General features: G+C 54.0%; 7 protein-coding genes across 7 annotated transcripts; 2 read left to right on the top strand and 5 right to left on the bottom strand.

Moving 5' to 3' along the window:
• Positions 1–1,851: 1,851 nt before the first annotated feature.
• On the top strand, positions 1,852–2,601 carry PG998_004165 (uncharacterized protein; the record flags this gene model as incomplete). The annotated part of the gene is made up of 1 exon (XM_066870983.1): positions 1,852–2,601. The coding sequence occupies one exon, from the start codon at positions 1,852–1,854 to the stop codon at positions 2,599–2,601; it is 750 nt and encodes a 249-aa protein (XP_066734733.1).
• Positions 2,602–3,142: 541 nt separating this feature from the next.
• Positions 3,143–3,836, bottom strand: PG998_004164 (uncharacterized protein; the record flags this gene model as incomplete). Its single annotated transcript, XM_066870982.1, has 2 exons — positions 3,143–3,736; positions 3,810–3,836. The coding sequence occupies 2 exons, from the start codon at positions 3,834–3,836 to the stop codon at positions 3,143–3,145; spliced, it is 621 nt and encodes a 206-aa protein (XP_066734732.1).
• A 621-nt stretch (positions 3,837–4,457) lies between these two features.
• On the top strand, positions 4,458–4,925 carry PG998_004163 (mitochondrial fission 1 protein; the record flags this gene model as incomplete). Its single annotated transcript, XM_066870981.1, has 1 exon — positions 4,458–4,925. One exon carries the CDS (start codon positions 4,458–4,460, stop codon positions 4,923–4,925), a length of 468 nt encoding a protein of 155 aa, XP_066734731.1.
• A 3,854-nt stretch (positions 4,926–8,779) lies between these two features.
• Positions 8,780–11,654, bottom strand: PG998_004162 (fungal-specific transcription factor domain-containing protein; the record flags this gene model as incomplete). The annotated part of the gene is made up of 7 exons (XM_066870980.1): positions 8,780–8,786; positions 8,861–8,945; positions 9,052–9,810; positions 10,028–10,611; positions 10,690–10,741; positions 10,813–10,843; positions 11,328–11,654. 7 exons carry the CDS (start codon positions 11,652–11,654, stop codon positions 8,780–8,782), a joined length of 1,845 nt encoding a protein of 614 aa, XP_066734730.1.
• Positions 11,655–12,971: 1,317 nt separating this feature from the next.
• On the bottom strand, positions 12,972–14,228 carry PG998_004161 (uncharacterized protein; the record flags this gene model as incomplete). Its single annotated transcript, XM_066870979.1, has 1 exon — positions 12,972–14,228. The coding sequence occupies one exon, from the start codon at positions 14,226–14,228 to the stop codon at positions 12,972–12,974; it is 1,257 nt and encodes a 418-aa protein (XP_066734729.1).
• Positions 14,229–14,963: 735 nt separating this feature from the next.
• On the bottom strand, positions 14,964–16,202 carry PG998_004160 (uncharacterized protein; the record flags this gene model as incomplete). The annotated part of the gene is made up of 1 exon (XM_066870978.1): positions 14,964–16,202. One exon carries the CDS (start codon positions 16,200–16,202, stop codon positions 14,964–14,966), a length of 1,239 nt encoding a protein of 412 aa, XP_066734728.1.
• Positions 16,203–21,140: 4,938 nt separating this feature from the next.
• On the bottom strand, positions 21,141–22,013 carry PG998_004159 (zn 2cys6 transcription factor; the record flags this gene model as incomplete). The annotated part of the gene is made up of 1 exon (XM_066870977.1): positions 21,141–22,013. One exon carries the CDS (start codon positions 22,011–22,013, stop codon positions 21,141–21,143), a length of 873 nt encoding a protein of 290 aa, XP_066734727.1.
• Positions 22,014–22,148: the final 135 nt, after the last annotated feature.

The raw sequence follows: 22,148 nt of genomic DNA, 5'->3' as shown, positions 1-22,148 counted from the left end.
AATGCCGACCAGTCAGTCCAAATCGGCCTCGGCGCGCAGTCTTCTTCTTCTTCTTTTGTCGTGGCAATCAATTCGGCCATCAGACGTCTATTGGAATTGGAGTGCAGGTGGGGGTTTGGCAGGCTGGATGATATCATTTGCGTGGAACTTACACCACCACGGCGCACATCAGCATGAGAACAGCTGCGGGCAACAGTGACAGGGCTATCGTGGTAGCGGTACAGCCGGTCGATCGATAATGGAAATGGCTCGACGGTGGTTCGATGGCCTGATAGACTCCCGAGGCGCAGTTTGTGCGTGTTCTGATTGAGAGAACAACCGACCCGAGGTTTGAGGATGCATACGGGCCATCGCTGGCTTCAGCCGGTCCACTCTGTTGAGTCATTCGCATTTCCATTGGACTGATATTCTTCGTCTATCACAGGCCATCCATTTGCGCCCCCACTACCCCAGACCTGTTGTGTGTGTGTATTGCACTATGTGCTGCTGCTTACTTTTTCTACCTATTGTCGTTTCAACTCTCCAAGAATAGATGTCCAGAGGACTTGAGGAGCCCCGCGGACCAAATGTCGACCGACCGACGTACGCGTTCTCCAGGCAATGATTGACATCTGCCATCTGCTCCGGGCCCGATGTTATATCCTGTCCCCGCCAAAAATAGGCTGAGATCTATCAAATCAGGATCCGCCGATCCCCGATGGTCCAGCGCGCTGCCCGAGAGCGAGGGTGAAGTTGAGCTTGAGTTTTGGCGTACACCCTCGTTGGGGGATACATGGTAAATTCTTGCCGCTAGCCACATGGATGGCTGCTAAGCCGAGTAAACAAGTCAGGCACATACATGCACTTGACGATCGTCTGGTAGGCACAGAATCTGTCCCAAATTCTGTGGCGGGCTTTGCTGGGGGCGCCGAGTTGGTCTTGCTCCAAGGACTGGGGTCCGAAGTCAGAGGGCGTCTAACCTAACGGGCGCTCTTCATGTGAAAGTTACGTCCTCTCCCTGCCCCTGCCCCTACTGCCTGCCCCCTACCCCCTACCCTGCAGGATGGCGTGCATATCGTCCGTCCGTCTAAGCTTACGCTTTGCAAATGCCTCTCGTTCTCTCACACTGCAATGCGACAGTGATATCCCCAAATCCTTCTCAACTTTGTCTCTAACCTACAACGGACCTGCCTCCGTCATTCCTATAACTTTGTATTTATTCATAGCTGATTCGTCTTCTCGCTACCGAAACTCTGTTTTTTCCGTCTCGTTATCAAGTCCCAGTACCAGTACACCTTGAGAGCTCCGGACGGGGGCGCTGGAACATTGCATCAGTACGCCCAGAAAGCTTCCCTCCCAGCTTCGTGTTTGTACTGGTACTGGATGGGAGGAAGTCCCTCTCCAATTGTCCGCGTGTGGTCCATGTCAATATATCTTGGCTTGGGGATGGTGTGGTCCGATGTTATCCTTTGATTCGTATCATTGATCAATTGCTCCTTCTCCGCTTCTGTGTCACCTATTTCTATTCTCCCCTGCTCCCCTATCAACATCACATCATTCATATATCCATACTCCTGCTCTGCATTTGGGGTGCTGCTTTGGACTTAAGGGACACACAAACACACACAGATACACGCACCCGCGCGCGGAGATCTCACGACACCCCCTTCTCCATCTCTCTTGTTCATTCGACAGTTTTTGACAATGTGAGACGCCAGCCGTCGCTTCTTTCTCAAATCTCTCGCACATGATCAGCCCTTCGCCCTCCCACTGCCACCCCTAGTCATTTTGCTCAAGTGTGTCCTCGAGGACCCCAAATCAACGGAACCAATGCAGAAGCCACGCTCTTCTCGGTCAAAACCTCATAGCGCCATGGCGCTCTTCAACCCGCTCCAGTTCTTCGTCTTCCCCTTCATGATCTTTGTGGCCCTGCCGCTGGCCATCTGTGCTGGCATAACGACCGTCTTCGCCTTCGCCATCCTATTCCTGCGTCTCTTCTGGGTCTACTTTGATGTTGGCATGGAAACGATCCGCTACGTCGTTCTGGGCCACGCCCAGCCGCCACCGTACAGCAGCCTCCAGTCGCCCACGGCCAGCAGATTGGCGAGCACGACCGCGTCACCGCAAATCACAAGACCGCCATCGCCAGAGAGCACGTCGCCACTCCGGACCACGCAACGGCGACGGAGGAGGAGCAGCAGAGCCGCCATGACCCCTCTGATCGGCGGTCTCGACGGCGGCAGCGGCAGCTCGCTCGGCCCCAGTGCGGGCTTGGGCCGGGACTTCGAGGGCGTGGGCGGCTGGCGGAGCGACCAAAACACCGAGGACGAGCGCGTGTGGGAGTCGCTGAATTCGCGGCTGGAAATGCCCGACCCTTTGCGCTACCACTTCCCGCTCGCACAGCGGCAGCGCGGTCATCATACCCGGCCTGCCGGGCGCCGGAACGCTCGCTCGAGTGAGTCCCCGCACGGGGTCGACGAGTCCGCCCGACTTGATGAGGAAATCCATGAGCACGAGCAGTCCCAACAGCTCACGGAGCCGGACGCCCACGAGGAAGATGGAAGGGTTCACCAGCCTCGATCGGGACGGCTATTTCCCCCTTTATACCGCCTCTTCAGCTAAGAAGATCAGTGTCTGAGACATACGTGTTGATGCCAAAAAGAGCGTATAACAGATTGTCTTGGCGATTAGAATACCTGATTTACAAATTCGAAGTATTCGTCTTTGGGCATCGCACTCAGCCTATTCTGGCATTTGGCTGAAAAAGAGTAAGACAATCATTGACACATTACAATGAAAATGGCGTTTGAAGGGGGATATCTTACGATTAATGAACCTCTGTATTATTTATATGCTTATCAAAAGGAACGTATCATTTGAATTTTCCAAACATACGATATTTCATGAAGGCCCTACCCGGCTTTTGACATCCGCTGAGAGGGCCCAAGCCGGATCTAGTCACGACTCCGCCCTGGGGTTCTATGCCACCAGTCTTAATACACCAGTAGAAAAATGACTTTTGTACAATGTTGTGGTGTATCATACTCCTCCAAATAACCTGAACGCCTTCGTATCCTGTCATAAACGTCATACTCATTTCCCTTCTGTTATAAGGGGTTAATCGCCAGAGTGCCAATCGCGAGCTGCTACATGCTGAGGCATTTTATAGCTGATTCCAGAAGTAGTTGGCATAGAAGTACCTCGAGAACTTCTTATCGATGTTGACGACATGCACGTCGCCCTTGCGGTCATTCCGCACAACGGCGCGGGCGAAATCGCCATCGCGGCCGCCCTCGCGCTCGATCTCGATGCCCAGACTGCGGTAGACCTTCAGACGCAGCAGGACCTCGTCGTCCAGGGCCGAGTCGCCGCTGCCGTTGCCGCTGGTGGAGCCCGTGTTCCCGCCCTCGACGCCCTGGGCCTCGAGCTCCTGCAGGCGGGCCGCGAGGTCGGCGGCGGTGCTGCCGAGGCGCTCGGCCTCCATCTCGAGGTCGGACGCGGCCTTGGCGGTGCGGAACTTTTGCGTGTCGAGCCGCGCGATCTCGGACGCGTGCGCCGACGACGAGTGCGACGACGTCAGCTCCTCGTACTGCGACTGCAGGGTGTGCAGCTGTCGCGTGGATTTCTTCAGGGAGTGCTCGGCGTCGCGCACGCGCAGGTCCCGCGCTTGGGAGAGAGTGGACAAGGAATCATGGATTCGCGAGATGGCCGTCTTGTCGGGGCCGATGTTGAAGTTGTTGATGGTGTGGTGGATGAGCTGTTTGCATGTGTCGTTAGTAGATACCACAGGGGGCCAGGGTCTGCGTCGGAGATCTGAGGGAAAGACGTACGGTTGCGGGATCTTCGTCGAGAAGCATTTTGGCGGTGTTAGGCGTGCAATGTGGTTGTAGATCTCTTCAATTTGGTGAATGTTTGTGTACGGGCGGGCATCGGCTATGGATTTGTAAATAACGAGACCTAAGCTTGAGTCTACTCATTAAAATCCCCGGCCCAGGGTCGCGAGAACAAAGCCGTCTAACCCGATCGGGGAACGGCAAAACATCCATGTAGCCCGGGACGATTATCGGCTTATCGGACAGCGGAGGGAAGAGGGAAAGCTTGAGCGGGTCGAAGGCCCAAAGGCTGCGTCATAAGTTTTTTGATCGCAAGGTAGCCACAGGACCACTTGTTCCGCCGTCTCTTTCTTCCCAAGCTTCCGCCACACTACTTAACTGCCCATGCCGACTGCACCCTCGTCTCCGTACCCACTCGCCCTCGTTCCAATCTTCGGGCTACGATCAACTCAAGACATCTCCCTCAAGCGTCTTATTCCAGAGTAACATTGTGGTTTCTTTCCCTACACTTATCGTATCGTCGTATATAGGCACCTCCGAGCACAGCCTTCACAATCGCATATCATAGCCAATATGACAGCCCTACCCCCGTAAGCTCTTCTTCTGTCGCACTGGGAGCCGAAGAACGAAAGAAAAAGCGAGTACATGCATACTGACCTACTGGATCACGTAGACGCCGTCGATGCGGAAACGCCGCTGAAGCCCGACGAGCTGCAAGTTTTGCGCAGCCAGTACGAGAAGGAGGGGGACATGGTTGGCGTCCAGACCAAATTCAACTACGCCTGGGGTCTGGTGAAGTCCAACTCCCGCAACGACCAACAAACGGGTGTCCAGCTTCTGTCCGAGATCTTCCGCGTGTCGCCCGAGCGCCGCCGGGAATGCCTCTACTACCTGGCCCTGGGCAACTACAAGCTCGGCAACTATGGCGAGGCGCGGCGATACAACGACCTGCTGCTGGAGAAGGAGCCCATGAACATGCAGTCGGCCGACCTGCGGAGGCTCATCGACGACAAGGTCGCCAAGGAGGGGCTGATGGGCGTTGCCATCATAAGTGGCGTTGCCATCGCCGCGGGCGTCGTGGGCGGTATTCTGTTCCGCGGTCGCCGGAGATGAGGCGGCGTCGGGTGTGCAACTGAGGACGGGCAAGGAGTAAATATGAGCATGATAATCAGGACGGGAAGAGCGAGGAAAGCAGTTCGGGAGCAGGCTAATGACGGCGTTTTTGCATGTGCCTGTCTGACTCCATTCTTTGTACTATGTTTTGAGAGTATGTTCTGGGCAGCCAGTCTGGAGTGCGCCCTGTAATGATAAACGAAGGATCAACTTTTCAACTCAAGACGGGGGTGTTCCATGGTGACATGTGCCAGTTTTGATTTAATGCCTGACTATGAGAATCCTTCGATGCTGACCACCACTAGATCAGCAGGAGATGTTCAATCTACGGATATAGCCTGTTGTTACCGCGCTGCTGAGTTGGGCCGGCAATTGATGAAGACAGAAAAGTCCATAACGTCTTTTTGTGTGGCGGTGCGCTGCGCTATCGGTTGTCAAAGTCCCGCTCAGGCTTCTAGGCCGGGGGAGTTGGGATGGATCCCAGGCGATTGCCCCGCGGCGCGCGAATCGAAACATGACGAAAGCAGGAGAAGTGTCGCTGGCCATCTAACCTACAGCTCAGCTCCAGCAGGTGGGTGGTGGTCGGACAGATCGATCAGGCTGGAGCCGCGAGTGATGACTCCCGTTTCGATTCGCAAGCAAGCGATGTTGCCTTTTATTTGGCCTCTTGCCTCTCCAGCCAGGCTTTTCCTTTCCTGTCTTTGTGCCTACTTCCACACTTCCATACTTGCACAGTGCAGTTGTGACTAAGGTATGTGACCGTGTTTCAACCGTCTGCTCCTTCTTTCATCCCACCATCGTCGACCCCTACACGCCTAGCACCCCCCCTGCACTGCACGCACTTTATCGATGCCAGTGCCTCCGCCGAATGCCTACTCTCCCGTCAGCTTCATCTTGTGTTGTCCTTGCATTTCCGGCCGTAACTCCTGCTTTCCCTAGTCTTTGGACCACATACATATTCGTCAACCGTCATTCGCTGCATGCCATGCCGAGCCCGAGGTAGTTTGCGGGCCTGAATTGATCGCGTTCAATGTTAGCGAGTCAGCCTTGTTGAATTGCATCACTGCCTGTCGCGACGGGTCACCGGCAACTTGCAGTTGTATTCATCGCCTGTTCCTCGTCTTTATCAACGTCCATTTTCAACTACCAACATCCATCTTGCGACATCAACAAGCACAATACGCCAATGCTTGACCGCTGACGTAAACTGCTGTACAGACTAACAGCCCATTCCCATCTATTCCACCCACCAAAACAAAGAAGTCGAATCGTGAAGGAAACCATTCTGAGCCGCCCACCCACCAAACCACATAATCAATAGGGTCCGTTCCAGTCGGTAATCGAAACCAGCCCTCGTATCATCAACACCTCATTTCCTACTCTGGCCAACTCGGTCGAATCTTGGTCGCACTTGGATCGAAAGCTGAACCAAAGTCCAACATTGTGGCTTTCCGCGGCGTGCTACGACTTGGCGGCCTCGCACTTGGCCTTGGACTTGCTGCCTTTGCCGCAAATCAGCAACGGCACCCGGTCCACGACGAGAGGCACCAAGTAATGGCATCCAACAATCCCTCAGGTGGCCAGCATCTTGATGCCTCGGCGGGTCGTGAGGTAGTCTATTGCCACCAGTGCGAGCATGAATGGTACCGGGATGAGGGGGCCTCCAATGTCCGCTTTGTCGGTGCGACGTGACCGAAATAGTAAGTTCGGAGTTTTTCGAGTAATGCTTTACCACCAGGACTGACAGCGGATCTGCCACAGGTCGATCCAGATAATGATCCCAGAGCAGAGCAAGATGAAGAGCCGGACTTAGGACCCTTCCATCACCCCAACCACCGCCACTTTCACGACATGGATTCAGATCCCGACGAAGAAGACATCGAAGATCACATGCATCATATGCCGGGCATGCCGAGCAATATATTCCGACATCGTTCAATCTTCCGTAACCCAGCCGGGCAGAACTCACACAGTCAAGACCACGCGAGGCCAGACAGTAGTGAAGATGTCATCAGAAGGTTCACGGAACTGTTGGGTAGTATCAACGGGACAGGCGTGTCTGGGAGGAACGGCCCGCAGCCTTTGTTCGGGGCGCCCGGAGAGGGTGGTGTAGGTGGTCCGCAAGTCCGTGTGACCAGATTCCAGACTGGGCCCTATTCTGGAGTGAGCAGCTTCACCATCGCCACCGGCAGCAGTAGGACGATACGACCCGATGATCCTTTTCAATCGTACGATATCCCTTTCCGCCGCTACCTTGGATCCTCTAGGATTACGTTGGTGTCTGTCTCTTCAACCCGTGCTAATAGAAATCCCAGGGCTTTTGGCGACATTTTCGGACGCGCTGGTGACCGTCAGGCTTTTGGCGCCCCTCCGCCCTTCCCAATGGGCCCCGATGACGACTCTGGCGGCCGGGATCCCCACGGGCCCCCGAGGGGGCCTGCAATGGACTTCCCGGGTATCTTCCAGCATCTGCTTGCCACAGTACTCAATCCGAATGCTGTCCACGGAGACGCGGTCACCTCGCAGGAGGAACTGGACCGTATCATCACGAACCTAATGGAGGCCAACCCTCAGTCCAACGCACCGCCGCCGGCTACGGAAGAGACAATAGCCAAGTTGCCCAGGAAGAAACTGGATGAGCATATGCTACCTGATGGCAAGGGTGAATGCACAATCTGCATTGACGACGTGTCTCTTGGAGATGAAGTTGTTGTGCTGCCATGTAAGCACTGGTTCCACGATGAATGCGTAGTCTTGTGGCTCAAGGAACACAACACCTGCCCCATTTGCCGGTCGCCGGTCGAGGGAGAGTCAGCAGGCCAGCCGCAGAGAAACGATGCGCCAGCAACGGCAGGTTCCGAGGCCGGGCCATCTTCGAACTCTTCACGCCCCAGCGCTGCGGAACGTCGTAGATCGAACTTGCGTCAAAGCGCCCGTGACCGCATCGACGCGATCAGGGCCACGGGGGGCATGTCTGATTCGAGAAGCGCTTCGCAAAGACGAAGTTCAAACTCTCCTCCCATGAACCCACCTTTGTCTCAGCCGTCGGCCAGGGTCAGGAGCCCTTCGCCGTCAAGTCGACGCTCCACCTTCAGCGACCGAAACAGCGAGAGGTCAGGTGGCAGCGGAGCCGGTGGCGGAGGAGGCCCTTTCCACTGGTTCAGGGACGCGTTTGGCAGGAACAATCGTTCTTGATACTCCGGCCTTACTACATATACTACTGTAATCGTCGACCCCCCTGCTACACCCCGACGAGCATCCAACTTCCCACCCCCAACTGACGATCTTATGACCCATCCCCTAACGACGAGTAATTGTATGAATATAGCTACTGTGTGAGGATAGACTAGTAGTAATTGCGACTGGGTTCTGGCGCCTTCATTACTTTCCTGACACAACGAACCAACAAGCGGGAGCGTTGTCGAGCGTTGTCTTAAATAGCACAATATGCTCTTTCCTACAAGATATAACTACTCCCATTCCGTGAAGTATTGTGACGTTCTTTGATTCTGGTAATTTGGTGCCACCTGCCGACACGGGATCCTTCGCACCTTGGGACCGACCGCCAGGTTCACTAATACCCCCGACTCCTTCCCCCGTGTGCCCAAAGAAGACAAACACATTATGCGCCTCGTTCCTAAACTGTGCCCTGTTTCCCCAGACCTGTAGTATGTGTAGTCTTCTGTGTAGTGTGATGGCATGTCCATGAAATCGTTAGGATTTAGCACAAAACACCTTGTGCACAAACAGCTTACATCTTGTAATCTTTTTCTTTTTAGAAACATCACCCCTTGTCGGTTGCTTCCATGACTTGCTCCCTCCCGCCCCACCCCCCTGCGACCTTTTCTCACCCGCTACGTCCTTTAGAGAAAGAATATACAGTTAGCACAGCGAAACACAAAGCAACTCTTTTCAGAATATTAAACACTACTTACAGGAAATCGTTCAGTACAGCGACACGTGTCCGTGCGACATCAGACCCTTCATCTCCCATGACCTTCATGATATTTAACATGCGAGCTGTAGCAGAGTTAGCATATGGTGTTCTGTGTGGGGGGTTGATATGCGAACGGGCTAGGAGGGCATGTAGAGGGAAACATGGTGGTAATATAACTGTAGGACTCACTTATATCAGCACGGGCTCTTGCAAACACCGGATCCCTTTCGGCCCTCTCGGTATCCGTACCCCCTGGTTCTACTCCATAAGATGGCATAGGTACTCCGTTAGCGACAGCATTGCTCTCCTTGAGAGCGTAGTCGCGAAGGAGATTGCCAATACACAAAGCCTCGAGGAAGGCGCGATGATTGAAAACCCACCAGACACGGGCGTCGTGTACAAATAGGTGGTAAAGCATAAAAAACGCGGTGATGGCCTCGTGGGCGGCCTCGAGCGCGGCGCGGACATTGACGGGGACATCGGGGCTCTCGGATGCGTGAACGAGCATCAAATTATGGTAGTAGTTGCTGGTGAGGAACAACGTCTGGCGCACGATCCTTTTGTTATTGGCGGCAAGACGGGCTAGAGATTCCGTATCCCACGACCGGAAGACGTCGGGAAAGGAGCGGTACACGGCGCGGAAGTCACCAATCAGCTTGGACTTTTGCCGCTGCGTCGCGCAGATTGGCAAGTCCAGTGACCTCGGGCTGCAGATTGTCTCCTGTACGAGGTTCGCAAGCGTCCAGGAGCCACGGATGTACGCTGTGTCCGTGGGGTCCTCGCTGGCAATGCTCGACGAGTCGTCCGTCAGATCCTCCACGTTGACGTCGTTATGGGTTGCGCTGGGCGGCAGAGATAATAGCACCGTCATAAACGTGTCCTGGAGGAGAACTGCCTGCCATAGCTTGCGCCGTTGCGTCTTCTCAAACGGTGTAGCGTCAGGGGTGACTAAGGACGGAAGCATTAGTGTGAGTGACGTCCCGAACTCTTGAGGAAACAGGGTCTGGACAGCTCTCACCGATTTTGGGATCCCTGTGTAAGCCCATGGCATATGCCTGACGCATAAGTATACCCGCAAAGGCCCACCCGTCCGAGGCATGGTTGTCGTTAATCAAGAAATAACAAATAAGCACCATTGCCTGCACTGAGCGTATGGATGCGGTACTGAGATATGAGCTCATTCGAAGTGCCTGGTTCGAAGCCGAGGCATAGAATTCAGCCGTCTGTTTATGATCTCTAGGGTTTGTCGAGGTGACAAACTGGGTACCCATGGCAAGCATTACAAAGATGAGAGCCACGAGGGCGGCGTCGGAGCGCTCCTTCTCCGCCTGTGGGAGGGACCAGAAGTGCTCGTAATCGGCGTAGAAGGTCTGCCGGTGAATCATGGGGTAGATAGGATCGACACACTCAAAATACTGGCCCAGGAGCATGTCGGCCTGCATCTTCTCGGGCATGACGCCGATGACCTCGGGCAATCCTCCCTCGCATGTCCAGTAATTGGCAAACGGGTGTTCGGACCCAATACCGAACACGTTGGAGGCCGTGGGCAAGGACCACGGGACATTGGATAGAAGGCCCGTAGATAAGGCCACGGAGCCGCGGGCTGCCGTGATCCGGCCAGCTGGAAGGCCCCGGTCCGCGATATTGGGCACTGGTGGCCTCACATCTCCTCCCAAGTCGGTTGTGGACATTCTCTTTTTGGGCGGTTTGGTCATCCTCCGGCTGTTCGTTGCCGACCGGGTCGTCTCCCTATATATATGATATACGCATGAGTCATGCCGTCGGGGTCAACGCTGAGAACAAACGGCCAACAAAAAGCAAACTCACTCGAGAAGGTTCGCGACGTGTGCATATTGACACTCGGTCTGCCGCTTGATGCCTAGGTTGCGAGGATCAGCATTCACCCACGGGAGATCTGAGAACGCGGGAATCGAGCGTAGGTATACTAACAGGCCAGGCAGTGTGGTCGTCCTCTATCGCACTGTTTTCGAGTCGGTCAGCATGAACAAGTCACGCGTGTCAATTGAATCGGCCAATGTGTTGTTGCTGCCGGCATGGTCGGTCGTGCCACGCCACACGTATACTTCAGATCTGCAGTATGTGTATGTATGCACGAGTGCCCGGGTGCGCACTTGCCAAACGGGGTTTGGGGAGCCAATCATGGGCGGGATTCATTCGCGAGACACTTGTCACACAATGAACCGGGCGAGACAGTGACGAGCTATGCTATGCGGATTGATTGCTTGATAGATTGATAGACTGCCTGACTGATGATCCCCCACGCCCGCAGCACAGGTATACAAAACCTTGTTCTTTACGGTTGGCATACTCCCGCCACGGACAATAAAAAGCGTGAAGTGAGCAACAAGGAGCATATAACGTGGTACGCAATTCGCGGTATTTATCTGGACGGCGCCGCAACGATGGAGAACGGACTGGGCTGGCAGTGATATGGGCTGGCTGACCTTGGTCTTGCGCTCTACGCATTCATGGCACGACAAGGTAGGCTTGTTGCGCTTCTGCTTCTTCCTCGAGGGCTCCGACGCGTCGCCGGCGCCAATGCTCCCGTCCCGATCGTCGACTTCATTTTTGACGGGGAAGGACGAGGGCGACGAGTAGATGGTGTTGGCCGAGGTTGGCGTCAGTATAGTGGAGCCCGTCGGTGACGTAACGGAGGCGGGATGTTGAGGCAACGACTGCGGTTGGTAGTGATACTGCGGCAGTTGTGGGAGCTGTTGTGACGATGCTGGCGCCGTCGGCGGTAGCAGTTGCATAAAGTGCGGCGAAGCCATGCGACCACACAAGAACCCGCCGGAGCGGTCTACCCCCCTAAACGCCGGCTGATCCAAGCCGACGGGAAGCAAGGAGATATCAAAGGGCCGAACGGCCGGATTTAGCAATTGAATTGAGGCTGAGACAACGGGAAGCGAATGGGGGATTGAGTAACGGAATCTCCGGGAATAAGAGGGAGATTACTGGTAGAGGCTGGAGTTGTAGTGGGAATCTGAGCTTGTTTTTGTTCGAGAGTGGGCGGGCGGGCTGGAAATAACGGGAAATGGAATATGTCTGGGGAAGGACAGGACAGGCCGGGCCCCAGCCATTCTTTATCGGGTATCCTATTTATTCTCCCACCTGTCAGTGTCAGTGTCGGGACTGGAGGGGGAAAGCAGCGACCTGTGCCTGTGCCTGTGCCTGGGTCGGTCGGTGTCTGGTGTCTGGTGTCTGGTGTCTGGTGTCTGGTGTCTGGTGTCTGGTGTCTGGTGTCTGGTCTGAGGTCTGAGGGCTGAGGGGTCGAATCAATGGAGAAGCAGAGGGCGGCGGGGGGCAGACAAAAAGCCAAGACGACTTTCCCCGGATTGCATCTACCGGGCGAGAGAGAGATTTATCAGCTACTGTATCCCAGCCACAGGCTGGCCCGTCCGTAATATAGGAGGATGCCCTGTAATGCATCGCGTGTCCGCCACACACGCCCGTCTACCCATGATGTCTCCCGTCGTCGCCTTATCTCACCTCAATCGCTCTACATGCAGGCTTTGCTAATAAGCTGATCTAATATCTAATGCAACATCGCCAATGACTCCATGTCGTGGGTGCTTTGAAACTTGTTCAGACGATGTTTTGTCGAGATGGTTTTTTTTGCATTTCCTGGTTACGTCACCGAACAAACATCTGCTTCACTCCCAGTTTCGGGGATAATCATGCATTTACGTGGGCTATTCATAGGTCGAAAGCCCTCGCGCAACGTGGTTTAAAAGAAGAATAGACAAAGTTAGTGAGCTGTTGGTGCTCCTATCGCTACTAGACTATCTCGGGTCATCGTGCAATAATCCCGCGTCATCTCTCGCGACTCGCAAGGAACCGCTTGTTCCTTAAAACCCGTCTAAGTTTTCGACGTCAAATCCCGAAGAGACCCTCTCCAGTGAACCTACGCCATGCGGGCCGTGGACGTCGGACTGCGTCTGTCCTGACTCGCTATCGGTACTTTTACGCACGCACCACAAGCCCACAACTGACAACTACCTCGGATGGAATTGAGATATATTGGCATCTGTAGAGTCGAGAACATGATGTAAGGCTCCATCTTCAGACGATGAGAATGGACGGTCGGACTAGCTTCCTGGCTCCCAATGATCCTCCCACGTATCGGCAAACCCTTTGACGTGGTCTGGCGTCAGTCTTGCGCGTCTCTGGGGATGGAGGAAGATGCTGAAGCATATGCCCGATTCCACGAGGAGATCTAACAGCAACCTGGGTGGCCGCCACGACGAACTGGGGTGGCCCTGAAGCTGAACGTCGCCCGAACCCTGCAAGTCACCAGTACTGCTGCCGTCGCTGGAGTCAGAATCATCCTCTGCGTTCTCTTCGTCCTCCATCCAAGTATCCCACTCCAGGGCCACGATTCTGATCCGTTTCAACTGCTTAAGCTTGTTGTTCTGCCCCACGAGCTCCTCCAACAGCGTCAACAGCCAATGTGGGTGTGAGATATCACCCTCTTCGAGAAGATTAACGTAGCCACTATCATCGTAGAAAACCTCGAGCTCCTCGAGCGTTGGGGGCAGGCACTGGGACACGTGGGTATTGGAGATCAGGCCGGCCAGGAAGACCTGATGGGTGGATAGGCTGCGCAGGTGGTCGAAGTCCTCGAGATCAATCGCGTCGCTGTAGCCGAGGCCCTCGTGTACCAGCGGCGGGCGTGTGAACACCAACTGTGCGAGCGACCCAGCGTGAACGGCCATGCAGCGCCGCACAGCCTCGCAGGTAAACTCCACCGCAGGCTCGCCTTCCAGGTTCCCGTCCCACTCCCCCTGGTCGGCCTCGTACCAGAGTTCTCGCAGCGCCTGCGGGAACTTCAGCAGCTCCGCCAGTGCTTCTTCGTGCGCGCCGCAGTCGAGCAGGCGCAGCGTTTGGACCGGCGATGGCCCGACTGGACTGTCACCCTCCCACTGTCCAGCCTTCCATGCGCCGTATTCCCGGAGGTCCAAGACGGTGAGGCTGGGCAGCCAGAACAAGTGATAGAAGTCGGTGATCGTGGCATCCCTTGAGAGATGAATGGAGGCGTAGCGAACGTAATCTCCAAGCTCGTTGTTCTCCGCTATCGTTCTCATGAACCTTTTCGCGCCTCGGTGGCTTGTGAGGAGCGGCACATAGTCGTATAGTTCACCAACGAGAACGGTGTACAAATGCCGGCATGAACGAACAAGGGAGTTCACCGCCTGAAGCTTTGCGAAGGAAGCGCCATCATGCTCCTCCAGGGTGCGTGTCCAACAGTGAAAAGGCCGCCCCGCAATGTTCGGCAGTGGATAGGGTCGGAGGTACGAGCAGACCTCAACCAACAACTCATTAGAGAGGTCGAGGAGTCCGGACATATCAGGGATGTCGCTAATACTAGACAGGCCTCTGAGTTGCGGAGACACCCTTACAAGTTGACGTGATCTGAGCAGAAGTTTTGGAGTAGATATCTCGCCGGTGTTTGCATCATCTCCTGGCAGAGGCCCCTAGGAGGTGCTACTAGTACACCGGCTTGAAAACCCCGCTCGGCGCCACTCTGAACATCAATAATAACACATCCCAAGGCCATGACAAGTATTTTAAGGATAATGAGGACGGCCAGTTCGAAACATTCAGTATTTATAGTAGGAGTTGTCTTGCCTTGCCTATTTGTGTACTTGCTAGCTTCCGTAACTTGATGGGCTGTATTTCCATATCGTCTGTCCGCAATACTTCGTCACGATAGTGATCTCCCGACCGTTTCTGTCCGTCCCTTCTCCATCCACCTGCGCCATCACCTCGGAAACCAGAACCAAATAACACCGCCAATATAGTTAGAAAAATGCTCGCAGTAATTACGCCCGTTACGCCCGTTCAAAACCCAACGCCATCGCAATGCTTAGGTAAATCAATTTGCAAACAGGATAGCTGTTTTATATACCGTGGCAGTGGGTGCATATATGTTTGTATGCCGTAGGTAGAGACTCGGCAGAATGATGCGTATCTGTGTGTGTATGTTGCGGAGTAGATTCTCGAGCTCGATTTGGTTTGTTTGGTGGTCATCAGGATTTCGTTTCGTGTCCTACTCGGCTGGGGGACTACACATCAGCAGTCTAGATCGGATGTGCTGGCGGCTTCGCGCCGTCCATGTCCTGCACCCCTTCGTCATCGTCGTCGTCGACTTCCAGCTTCTTGGTCTTCTTGGGATGATTATTCGACGCACCAGCATCTCGCCGCATACTCATCGGGCGGTAACTCCGAATCTTGGGCGGCTCTTGCGGCGCTAGGCCGCTGGGATACTCCTTCTGCACGCGTTCCGTCTCTTTGTCTGCGATCTCCTTAGTCTGTCCCAACCGCTGCTGGATCTTCTCTATCTCGTCGCCGCACTCTCCGTCCCGGAGGAACTGATGCGCGGCTCGTTCGCACATGCTTTGCACAAACTCGAGTCCCTTGTCCAGGTCGTCGTATACATCAGGCCCGTCCTGGTTGAAGAGGCCCATGCCACTTCTCGAGTATGGGCTGCTGGCAGCAACGCCGGAACGTCTGTTCGCCATCCACGAATAAGGCACTCCGGCCCCTCCTAACCGCGGTGCCATACCCAACTCTTGTGTCCCCACTGTGTGGAGTTGTATTTCCTCGGGACCTCCTTTGTTGGGTTGTTTCGACGCCAAAAAGGGATCTGCAGCGATCAAGGTGGTGTCGCCCGGCTTGAAAGCTTCGCTCTGCCTCCGATCGTCGTCATCGTGCATCTCGAGTTCGGCCAGTCGCTTGATTTGCGCAACTTTGGCGGCCATCTTGGCCTTCCGCATCATGTTTCTCGACGCCGACACGAACTTGACCAATTCTTCGAAAAAGGACTGGACATAACTATCATAATAGACTAGTATCATGCTGCGAGACCGATACTTGGGCACAGCACCCTCGGCGCTAACCATCGAGTCGGTCTTCTGGCGTTTCCGCAGGGTGGCACGCACGCGGCGCTGGGCTGTGGCAACGACGTCGTTCCTCTGGCGCTGGCGTACAGAGGTTGTCTGGCTTTCGCCGCCCGGGCTCGACGGCGGTTGCGGAGTCTTCTGTGCATTGTTGTTGGCTCGCGTGGGGGATGAGATGTTGTCCTCCCTAGCGGGCGGTATCGGATCTGAGGGGTAGGCGGCTGGGTCGTCTTCGGGTCTCAGAGACTCAGTCGAGCCCTTGTTCTTCAGAGAGCGCGTCGACGAGCGCAGATGGTCGGATGAGAGCTTGGCCAGATCCAGCTGGCGTTGCTCAATTTGTCCATTGAGCTCATCCAGCCTTTTCAGCCAGTCTGGAATGCCGTTGACCAGCCCGCTCAGAGGGCTATTCAGAGAATCCATCAGGTGCGCCGTTGATATATTTCAGCCCGACGGCGTACAAGATGGCGCGTGATAGCGAGCTGCAGTGCACGTTGTGTGGGCTCGTAGTACAGCTGTCAACAGCTCGGCATGTGGTTCGACAAGCTTCGACTTGAGCTATTCTGTGGCGGCGGCAGCTATCACGGCTGGTAACAAGCTTGCAATAGTAGTACTGTAGGGAGGTAATTGGGGACTGGCAACATGACCAATCCTGGCCGAAGTCGAACTCTCGAGAATGAATCGAATTGAACCAAAATGGGTTGATTAAAAGCAGGTAGATCGGATTCAAGAGATTAATATGGTCAAGTCAATGTGCTGGCGGGTCTTCTGCTGCTCCAACTTTGCATGGGGGATCCTTGCTCGGTCCCGCGCCAGATTTCGCTTTCACCTCGCACCTCCAAAAGAGTCACCCGTTCCAAGGGCCCAACTGGTGCTAGCCTGGAAACATCGTGTCGAATACTCCGAGTCCCATAATGTGATATTAAAGCGTTTCGTCCCTACCGGTGTCCGAGTGTCTATGCAGTACCTTCCCTTGCCTCTCTTTTTGGTTGCTTCTATGTATACGGCGTGTACGGGCTCACAACGCAAAGGTGTGATTGATAATGGCTTAGTCTGCTGGGGTACGACATGCAATAAGGAGTCGCAACGGTTGGACCGGCCGCTAATGGAATTGGACAAGCTCTCCCGTCGAGCCCTGCTAGAGCCAAGACAGAAGGCAAATAGAACATTCCGGTCGTCAGTCAATGGCCGACATGGTACGTATGGCATGTGCCGTCAACCCAGGCTAATTCATGCGTCGAATGTACCTACTGAGAGCAAAGCAGGCAGTAGTACACTGGGCAGTGGACGGGTGGGCAGTAGGCAAAAAGCACGCCCTGCTCTGCTCTGCCGGATTTAAGCAAGTTCCACATCAATGCAATCGCGAGAGAAAATTACATTGACTGGAGCACAACATAAGACACAAAACAGGGGGAAAACGTGGCAGTCAGATGAGGGGACCGAAGACAGCAGAGTCGGTCTGCGCATATCTGTTTTCTCTCTCTCCCTCTCTCTTTCCCTGTCTCCGTATGTGTGTGTGTGCGTGTGTGTTGGGTGCATGATTGGGGGCTCCTCGGTTCGGAGGTTGTGGAAGGCCCTCCTTCCTGCATCTGCACGTATGCGGCGTGGTGATTGAGGTTGGACAGGGTCAACAAAAGCAATGTGATGCATGCAAAGCAGTGGCAGTCCCATGATATCCTGCCCTGGTCTTACCTAGCAGTGGAGGCATGAAGTAGGGCTTCCAGAAAACTCAAAGAACCGGATCGGCAACATATATTTTGACAGTTCTATTGTCGATCTACATTGGAGAGTCCTTGCAGCATAGAGGAATAGATTGAGAGGCAGCTTAAATTGCTGAAGCTCCAAGCTCAAGCAAGGCTAACCTGGGTGGCCTATATTTGTGCCTGTTTTGGTTTAGAAACCAGCTGCCAACCCGTTTACTTCCTGCGGCAACGCCCAGACGCTTTTGTCGACTTCAGGTGAAGATCGAATTGTTTTTACCGCTATGCGCCCTCCAGCTCATCCATCCATTGGTCAGTTCGTTTAAGGTCGGCGACCAAAAAAAGCTAAAAAAAAAAAAAAAAAAAAAAAAAAACATGCATAGAGCCATATGATGCTTGGTGCATACATTAGTATACATATGCAAGGAAGCCTCCGCTTTCCTTGTCAATCTCTCTGACGCCTTGTTGTACACACGCAGCGCGCAGCGACACCACCGTGAAGCTGTTGTTTCTATAATCATTCGGCGAAATAGGAACAAGTGCCCTGTCTATCGTGGATACTGTCAACTATATTCAGTAGCCAACGCCGTCTTGTGCTGCCATCGCCCGCTGTGTGTTACTCGACTCGGCCGAAGCTGTATCGAACCCCTGCGAGCTTGACCGACTATCATCGCCGCATCGATGTCTTCCCGCATCTTCGTGTCAGATTCAACGTTATCGTATCTCATCGTCCCCCATTCCAGAACCCATTCCCCCACTGCTATAGGCTGAAAGATCACGATAACGCAATGTGTTATATAGCTGCCAGTACTACTGTATCCTCTATTTACGGCCTCGCCGGCGATAGAACCAAGAGTCGAGGTCACATCGTCAAAAAGTGATCGTCACAAGGACGATGCACGGTGCGGTAAGAGTCCAACCACAACCACAGACTGGAACATTTTGGTTGAATGACACTTTCACAATGGTGCCGCCAGTCGTTAATTATTGACACGCACCTTGCACACACGTCCCTTATGAACTGTTGATGTATGTATGTATATGTATCAGTAATGCTTGTAAACTCTTTTCTGCGCCTTCCTGGCGAGTAGGTCTGATCTTTTTTCTTGGAAACCGCATGCTGCCTCGGATGGGAGAGGGAATTAATGCAGGCAGTTCTGAGTGCAATTGTCATTTTCGCATCCACACGTATCTAGGTATGTAGGATGAAACCGATATGTACGCGTGTATGCGTGATTTCGTAAGTAAAACGTCCTTCGATGTCCACTGATAGACAATAATCGATATCAAAATGGCATAGTGTGCCTGGGGAGGAGGGGGGTAAGTGGTCTCGGGGGAAATACACGACATATTGCTCGGCAAGTCTTGGCTCCTCGCTTCCCCATCTGGCCCATCGATTTACTGCGAGTGCATAGATGCCTGCTCAGTAGGGTAACCAATTAGCTCATTCTGGAAATCTCGCTCATTGCCTGCATCGCATCTCTTTTGTTCCAGCTTCGATCGTACTGCTTACCCTAGAGTCCTGACCTTCATGCTTCTCTGGACACGACAATCGAAGGGTCGACTCGGCAGGTCGGAGTGCGTGGGAAAGAGTTGCGTTGCGCCGCGGTGGAACTCCTCGTCACCCAGCCATTGCCTGTTTAGGTAAAACGGCTCGTTGCCAAGTCGCATTGCATGCTTGCCAGCGGCTTTGCTGATCTCTCCATAGCGTACAGGATGTGCAGGGGGTTGAACGGGAAGGGGGAGCGGAAGGACAAAAGTACCGTACATTCATTCTAACGTTTCCGCAGCCGAGACGAGTACTGCAGGTGGCAGGCTTCTGGCAGGCCAGCGCCAACCGATAGGATGGTGGTGTCAATTTGCCAAGTCGACGCATAAAAGTTCCTAACTGCAATGCGATATCATCTCAACATCTGAAAGATGTTGCAAGACATCACTTGTGTTAGATTACCGGGCGATCTTCTGCAAATAACGTGTGTGCCTCGCAGCTTTCCTCAAACCCTTGGGTGCTTTGCATACCAAATCAGTACGTAGTTGGTGTTGATTTGACTCTCATATTATCTCAACAGTGAGCGGGATAATCCCGTTGCCCCTTGACGCAGATTTGGAATCGCGTATCTGCAAAATTCGGTATGTCGCAGACGACCACGGTCCGACGCCAAAATGCAAGCGCCCCGAAAGCTCCATACACTGTCGTCAAGAATTGGCTGGTATGTGCAGCAAAACTCCGCGCATCGAGTCCCGCCACTCTTGATGAGGCAAGTGCTGGGGCCTCGCGCACAACACGACTTTGCATATGTAGATGTGGCTGGGTGGTTGGCGAGCCGTGTGCTATATTGCTGCTGCAATGGACAATCGATTTGAGCGACAAGCATGTACATGTCACTGTGCACAAACGCATCAATTCAATGATCAATGCATGGTGCTGTACCTACTTGGGCCGGCTGGTGCGATGCGGCCTGACGCGCAGTTGAGATGGGAGGGAAAGCATAATGTTGTGCTACCCGGTTGTATAAGCATCAAGCTTCAGGAACCGTCACTTGTCACCATATGTATACATATCCATGCGTGCCTATTGGGTGAGATATTGCCGAGCAGCCCGGTTTTCGTTTCGGGCAAGCGATGTCCGGTAATTCTTAATTCTTAAAGCGCAAACATCGGTAGCTATGTCCTCCAGGAAGGGCCCAATGCGATCGGTCTTTGGGAATGTTTCCAAGTGACGCCCGGCATGGGGCTGCCGTCGTCTTATTGCCAAAATGACCGATAGAGAAAGCCATGGCGCCGCAGACCGAAGGCGTCCATGTTTTTGGCCGAATCGGTCCCGTTGCTTGCGGCTAAAACGCCGGTGGTAGACATCCACACCGGCGGTTTGTTTCAGTACGCATCTGCAGTCCGCCAGGTCATTCAGTCAAATCACACAAAGGACTCGACCTTAGGCACGAATAACTTATTGTCTCGTTTGCCGGCTCAGGATAGAGGGCCTGCAAAACATATGTCCCTACATCCAAGTTGTACTTTTGGCCTGGGACTCGGCAGACTCGGCGCATAGTTGGCGCATAGCAAGGAAGGTGATGATGTATGAAGAACGAAGACAGCAAAACCTAGCCGTAGAGTTGAATCGCCAAAGGCACCTTTGATATAGACTTCTATGTTTACTAGATACGATAGGGCTCCAGCTCTCGATCGCGACACGGATACGATATGAGCAATTGCGAGACCGGGTGGCTCATTTGGCGGTGTGTAACACACCATTGAATCGCATAGGTGGATGCTGGGTGCATCAGATTCAGTAGTGTCTGGCTTCTATACCGGCATTAGTGTCGATACTTTCTTTTCTTTTATTAATCTACCTAGTATGACCGAGCACTACCCGTTCTGTACCACTTCAGCATTTCAACTCAGGTCATGTAGTTGGGAGACGTTTCCATCATTGCCAAAGGCTCTGATTAAGTTGGTCTGGTAAGAAAGGGCGATTATGTAGAAATGAATATTGCAGAATCGTTACATGCCTGTCTGAGTCTCTGCCGTCTACTAATGCCGTTCGCTCCTGCATGCATGATCTCATATCTGACCAGATCAGTAGCAATATAGCCCCCTTAACTTGCTATGAACAGCTTTGAAGCGAGGACCAACCCACACCCACCCACTTGTCAGATTAAACTCAAGGCCATACCTCGACTTTCTCCCAGCTTCCTTCGGTGCTTCCTGATTCGGTCTTTTGGTCCGTGGTAAGTTTGTAGATCCATCGTCTGCCCCTTTCGGGGTCTGAAAGGTCCGTACGATCGACTTCATAGGGGACGATGACAACAACCCTGAAGTTCTTCCTAGCAATATTGTCCTGCACATTCGTAACCTTCTGGCCCAGTTCTAGACCATCATCAACCGGTGAACCAACTGGAGTGCCAGGCGGTGGGTTCTTGAACGACCCTCGCATCCCCGGGCTCAGGTTGCCGAAATGTGCGGTGACTTCTTTCGCGAAGCTCCATTGATCGTCACTGGCACTTTCCTTTTTCCTCATTCGAGACATAAGTGCTTTCTGGGCGGCCCTCCCACCGTCGGACTCCTCAATATCAGGCCCCACGACAATGGCCTTGCCGCGAATCCGCCATTGCACCATCGGCTCCTTGGCCCAGAAGACGGCTTCGACCGGCCCACCACCGCCCGAGCCGGTCGACGCGCCATTGCCCTCTAGGGCATCCCCTCCCGCAGCTGGTACTACCCCGTTTTCCCACAGTTCGGGCATCTTGTCCATGCGCACGTCGGTGGTAAAGGTAAGCAAGTCGGCCTCGTACATATCCGGATTGAGCTCGGCGTCATTCTTGGGATTGACTGGCAAGGAGGCCCACATGCCGCGATAGACGCACGTACGGGCTCGCGGGGTAAGGCAGAAACCGTGGCCGTCGTTGATGCCAAAGCTCGCAGACGATGCTGGAACGCGCCTGATGGTGCTGAGCACGAATTCAGGTGGGCTCATATTCGCAGCATGCTCCATGAACAAGTCACGCCACGGCGCGGGTTCCCGCGAAGTTGCCATGGCGCGGCGAACGACGAGTTGGGTGGTGAGTTGGGCCACGCGACCGGACACTCTTGGCTGACAATGAGAAAGCCGAGGCAGGGAGAGCATGAACACGCAAAAATGTTTTCTGAGGCAGATTACTGCGATGCCGAA

Source organism: Apiospora kogelbergensis, assembly GCF_038363985.1.
Source record: "Apiospora kogelbergensis strain CBS 113332 chromosome Unknown utg000002l_segment0_segment0, whole genome shotgun sequence".
NCBI classification, from domain to species: domain Eukaryota; kingdom Fungi; phylum Ascomycota; class Sordariomycetes; order Amphisphaeriales; family Apiosporaceae; genus Apiospora; species Apiospora kogelbergensis.
The sequence above is the reverse complement of the archived record's forward strand: the minus strand, read 5'-3'. Positions and strand labels throughout refer to the sequence as shown.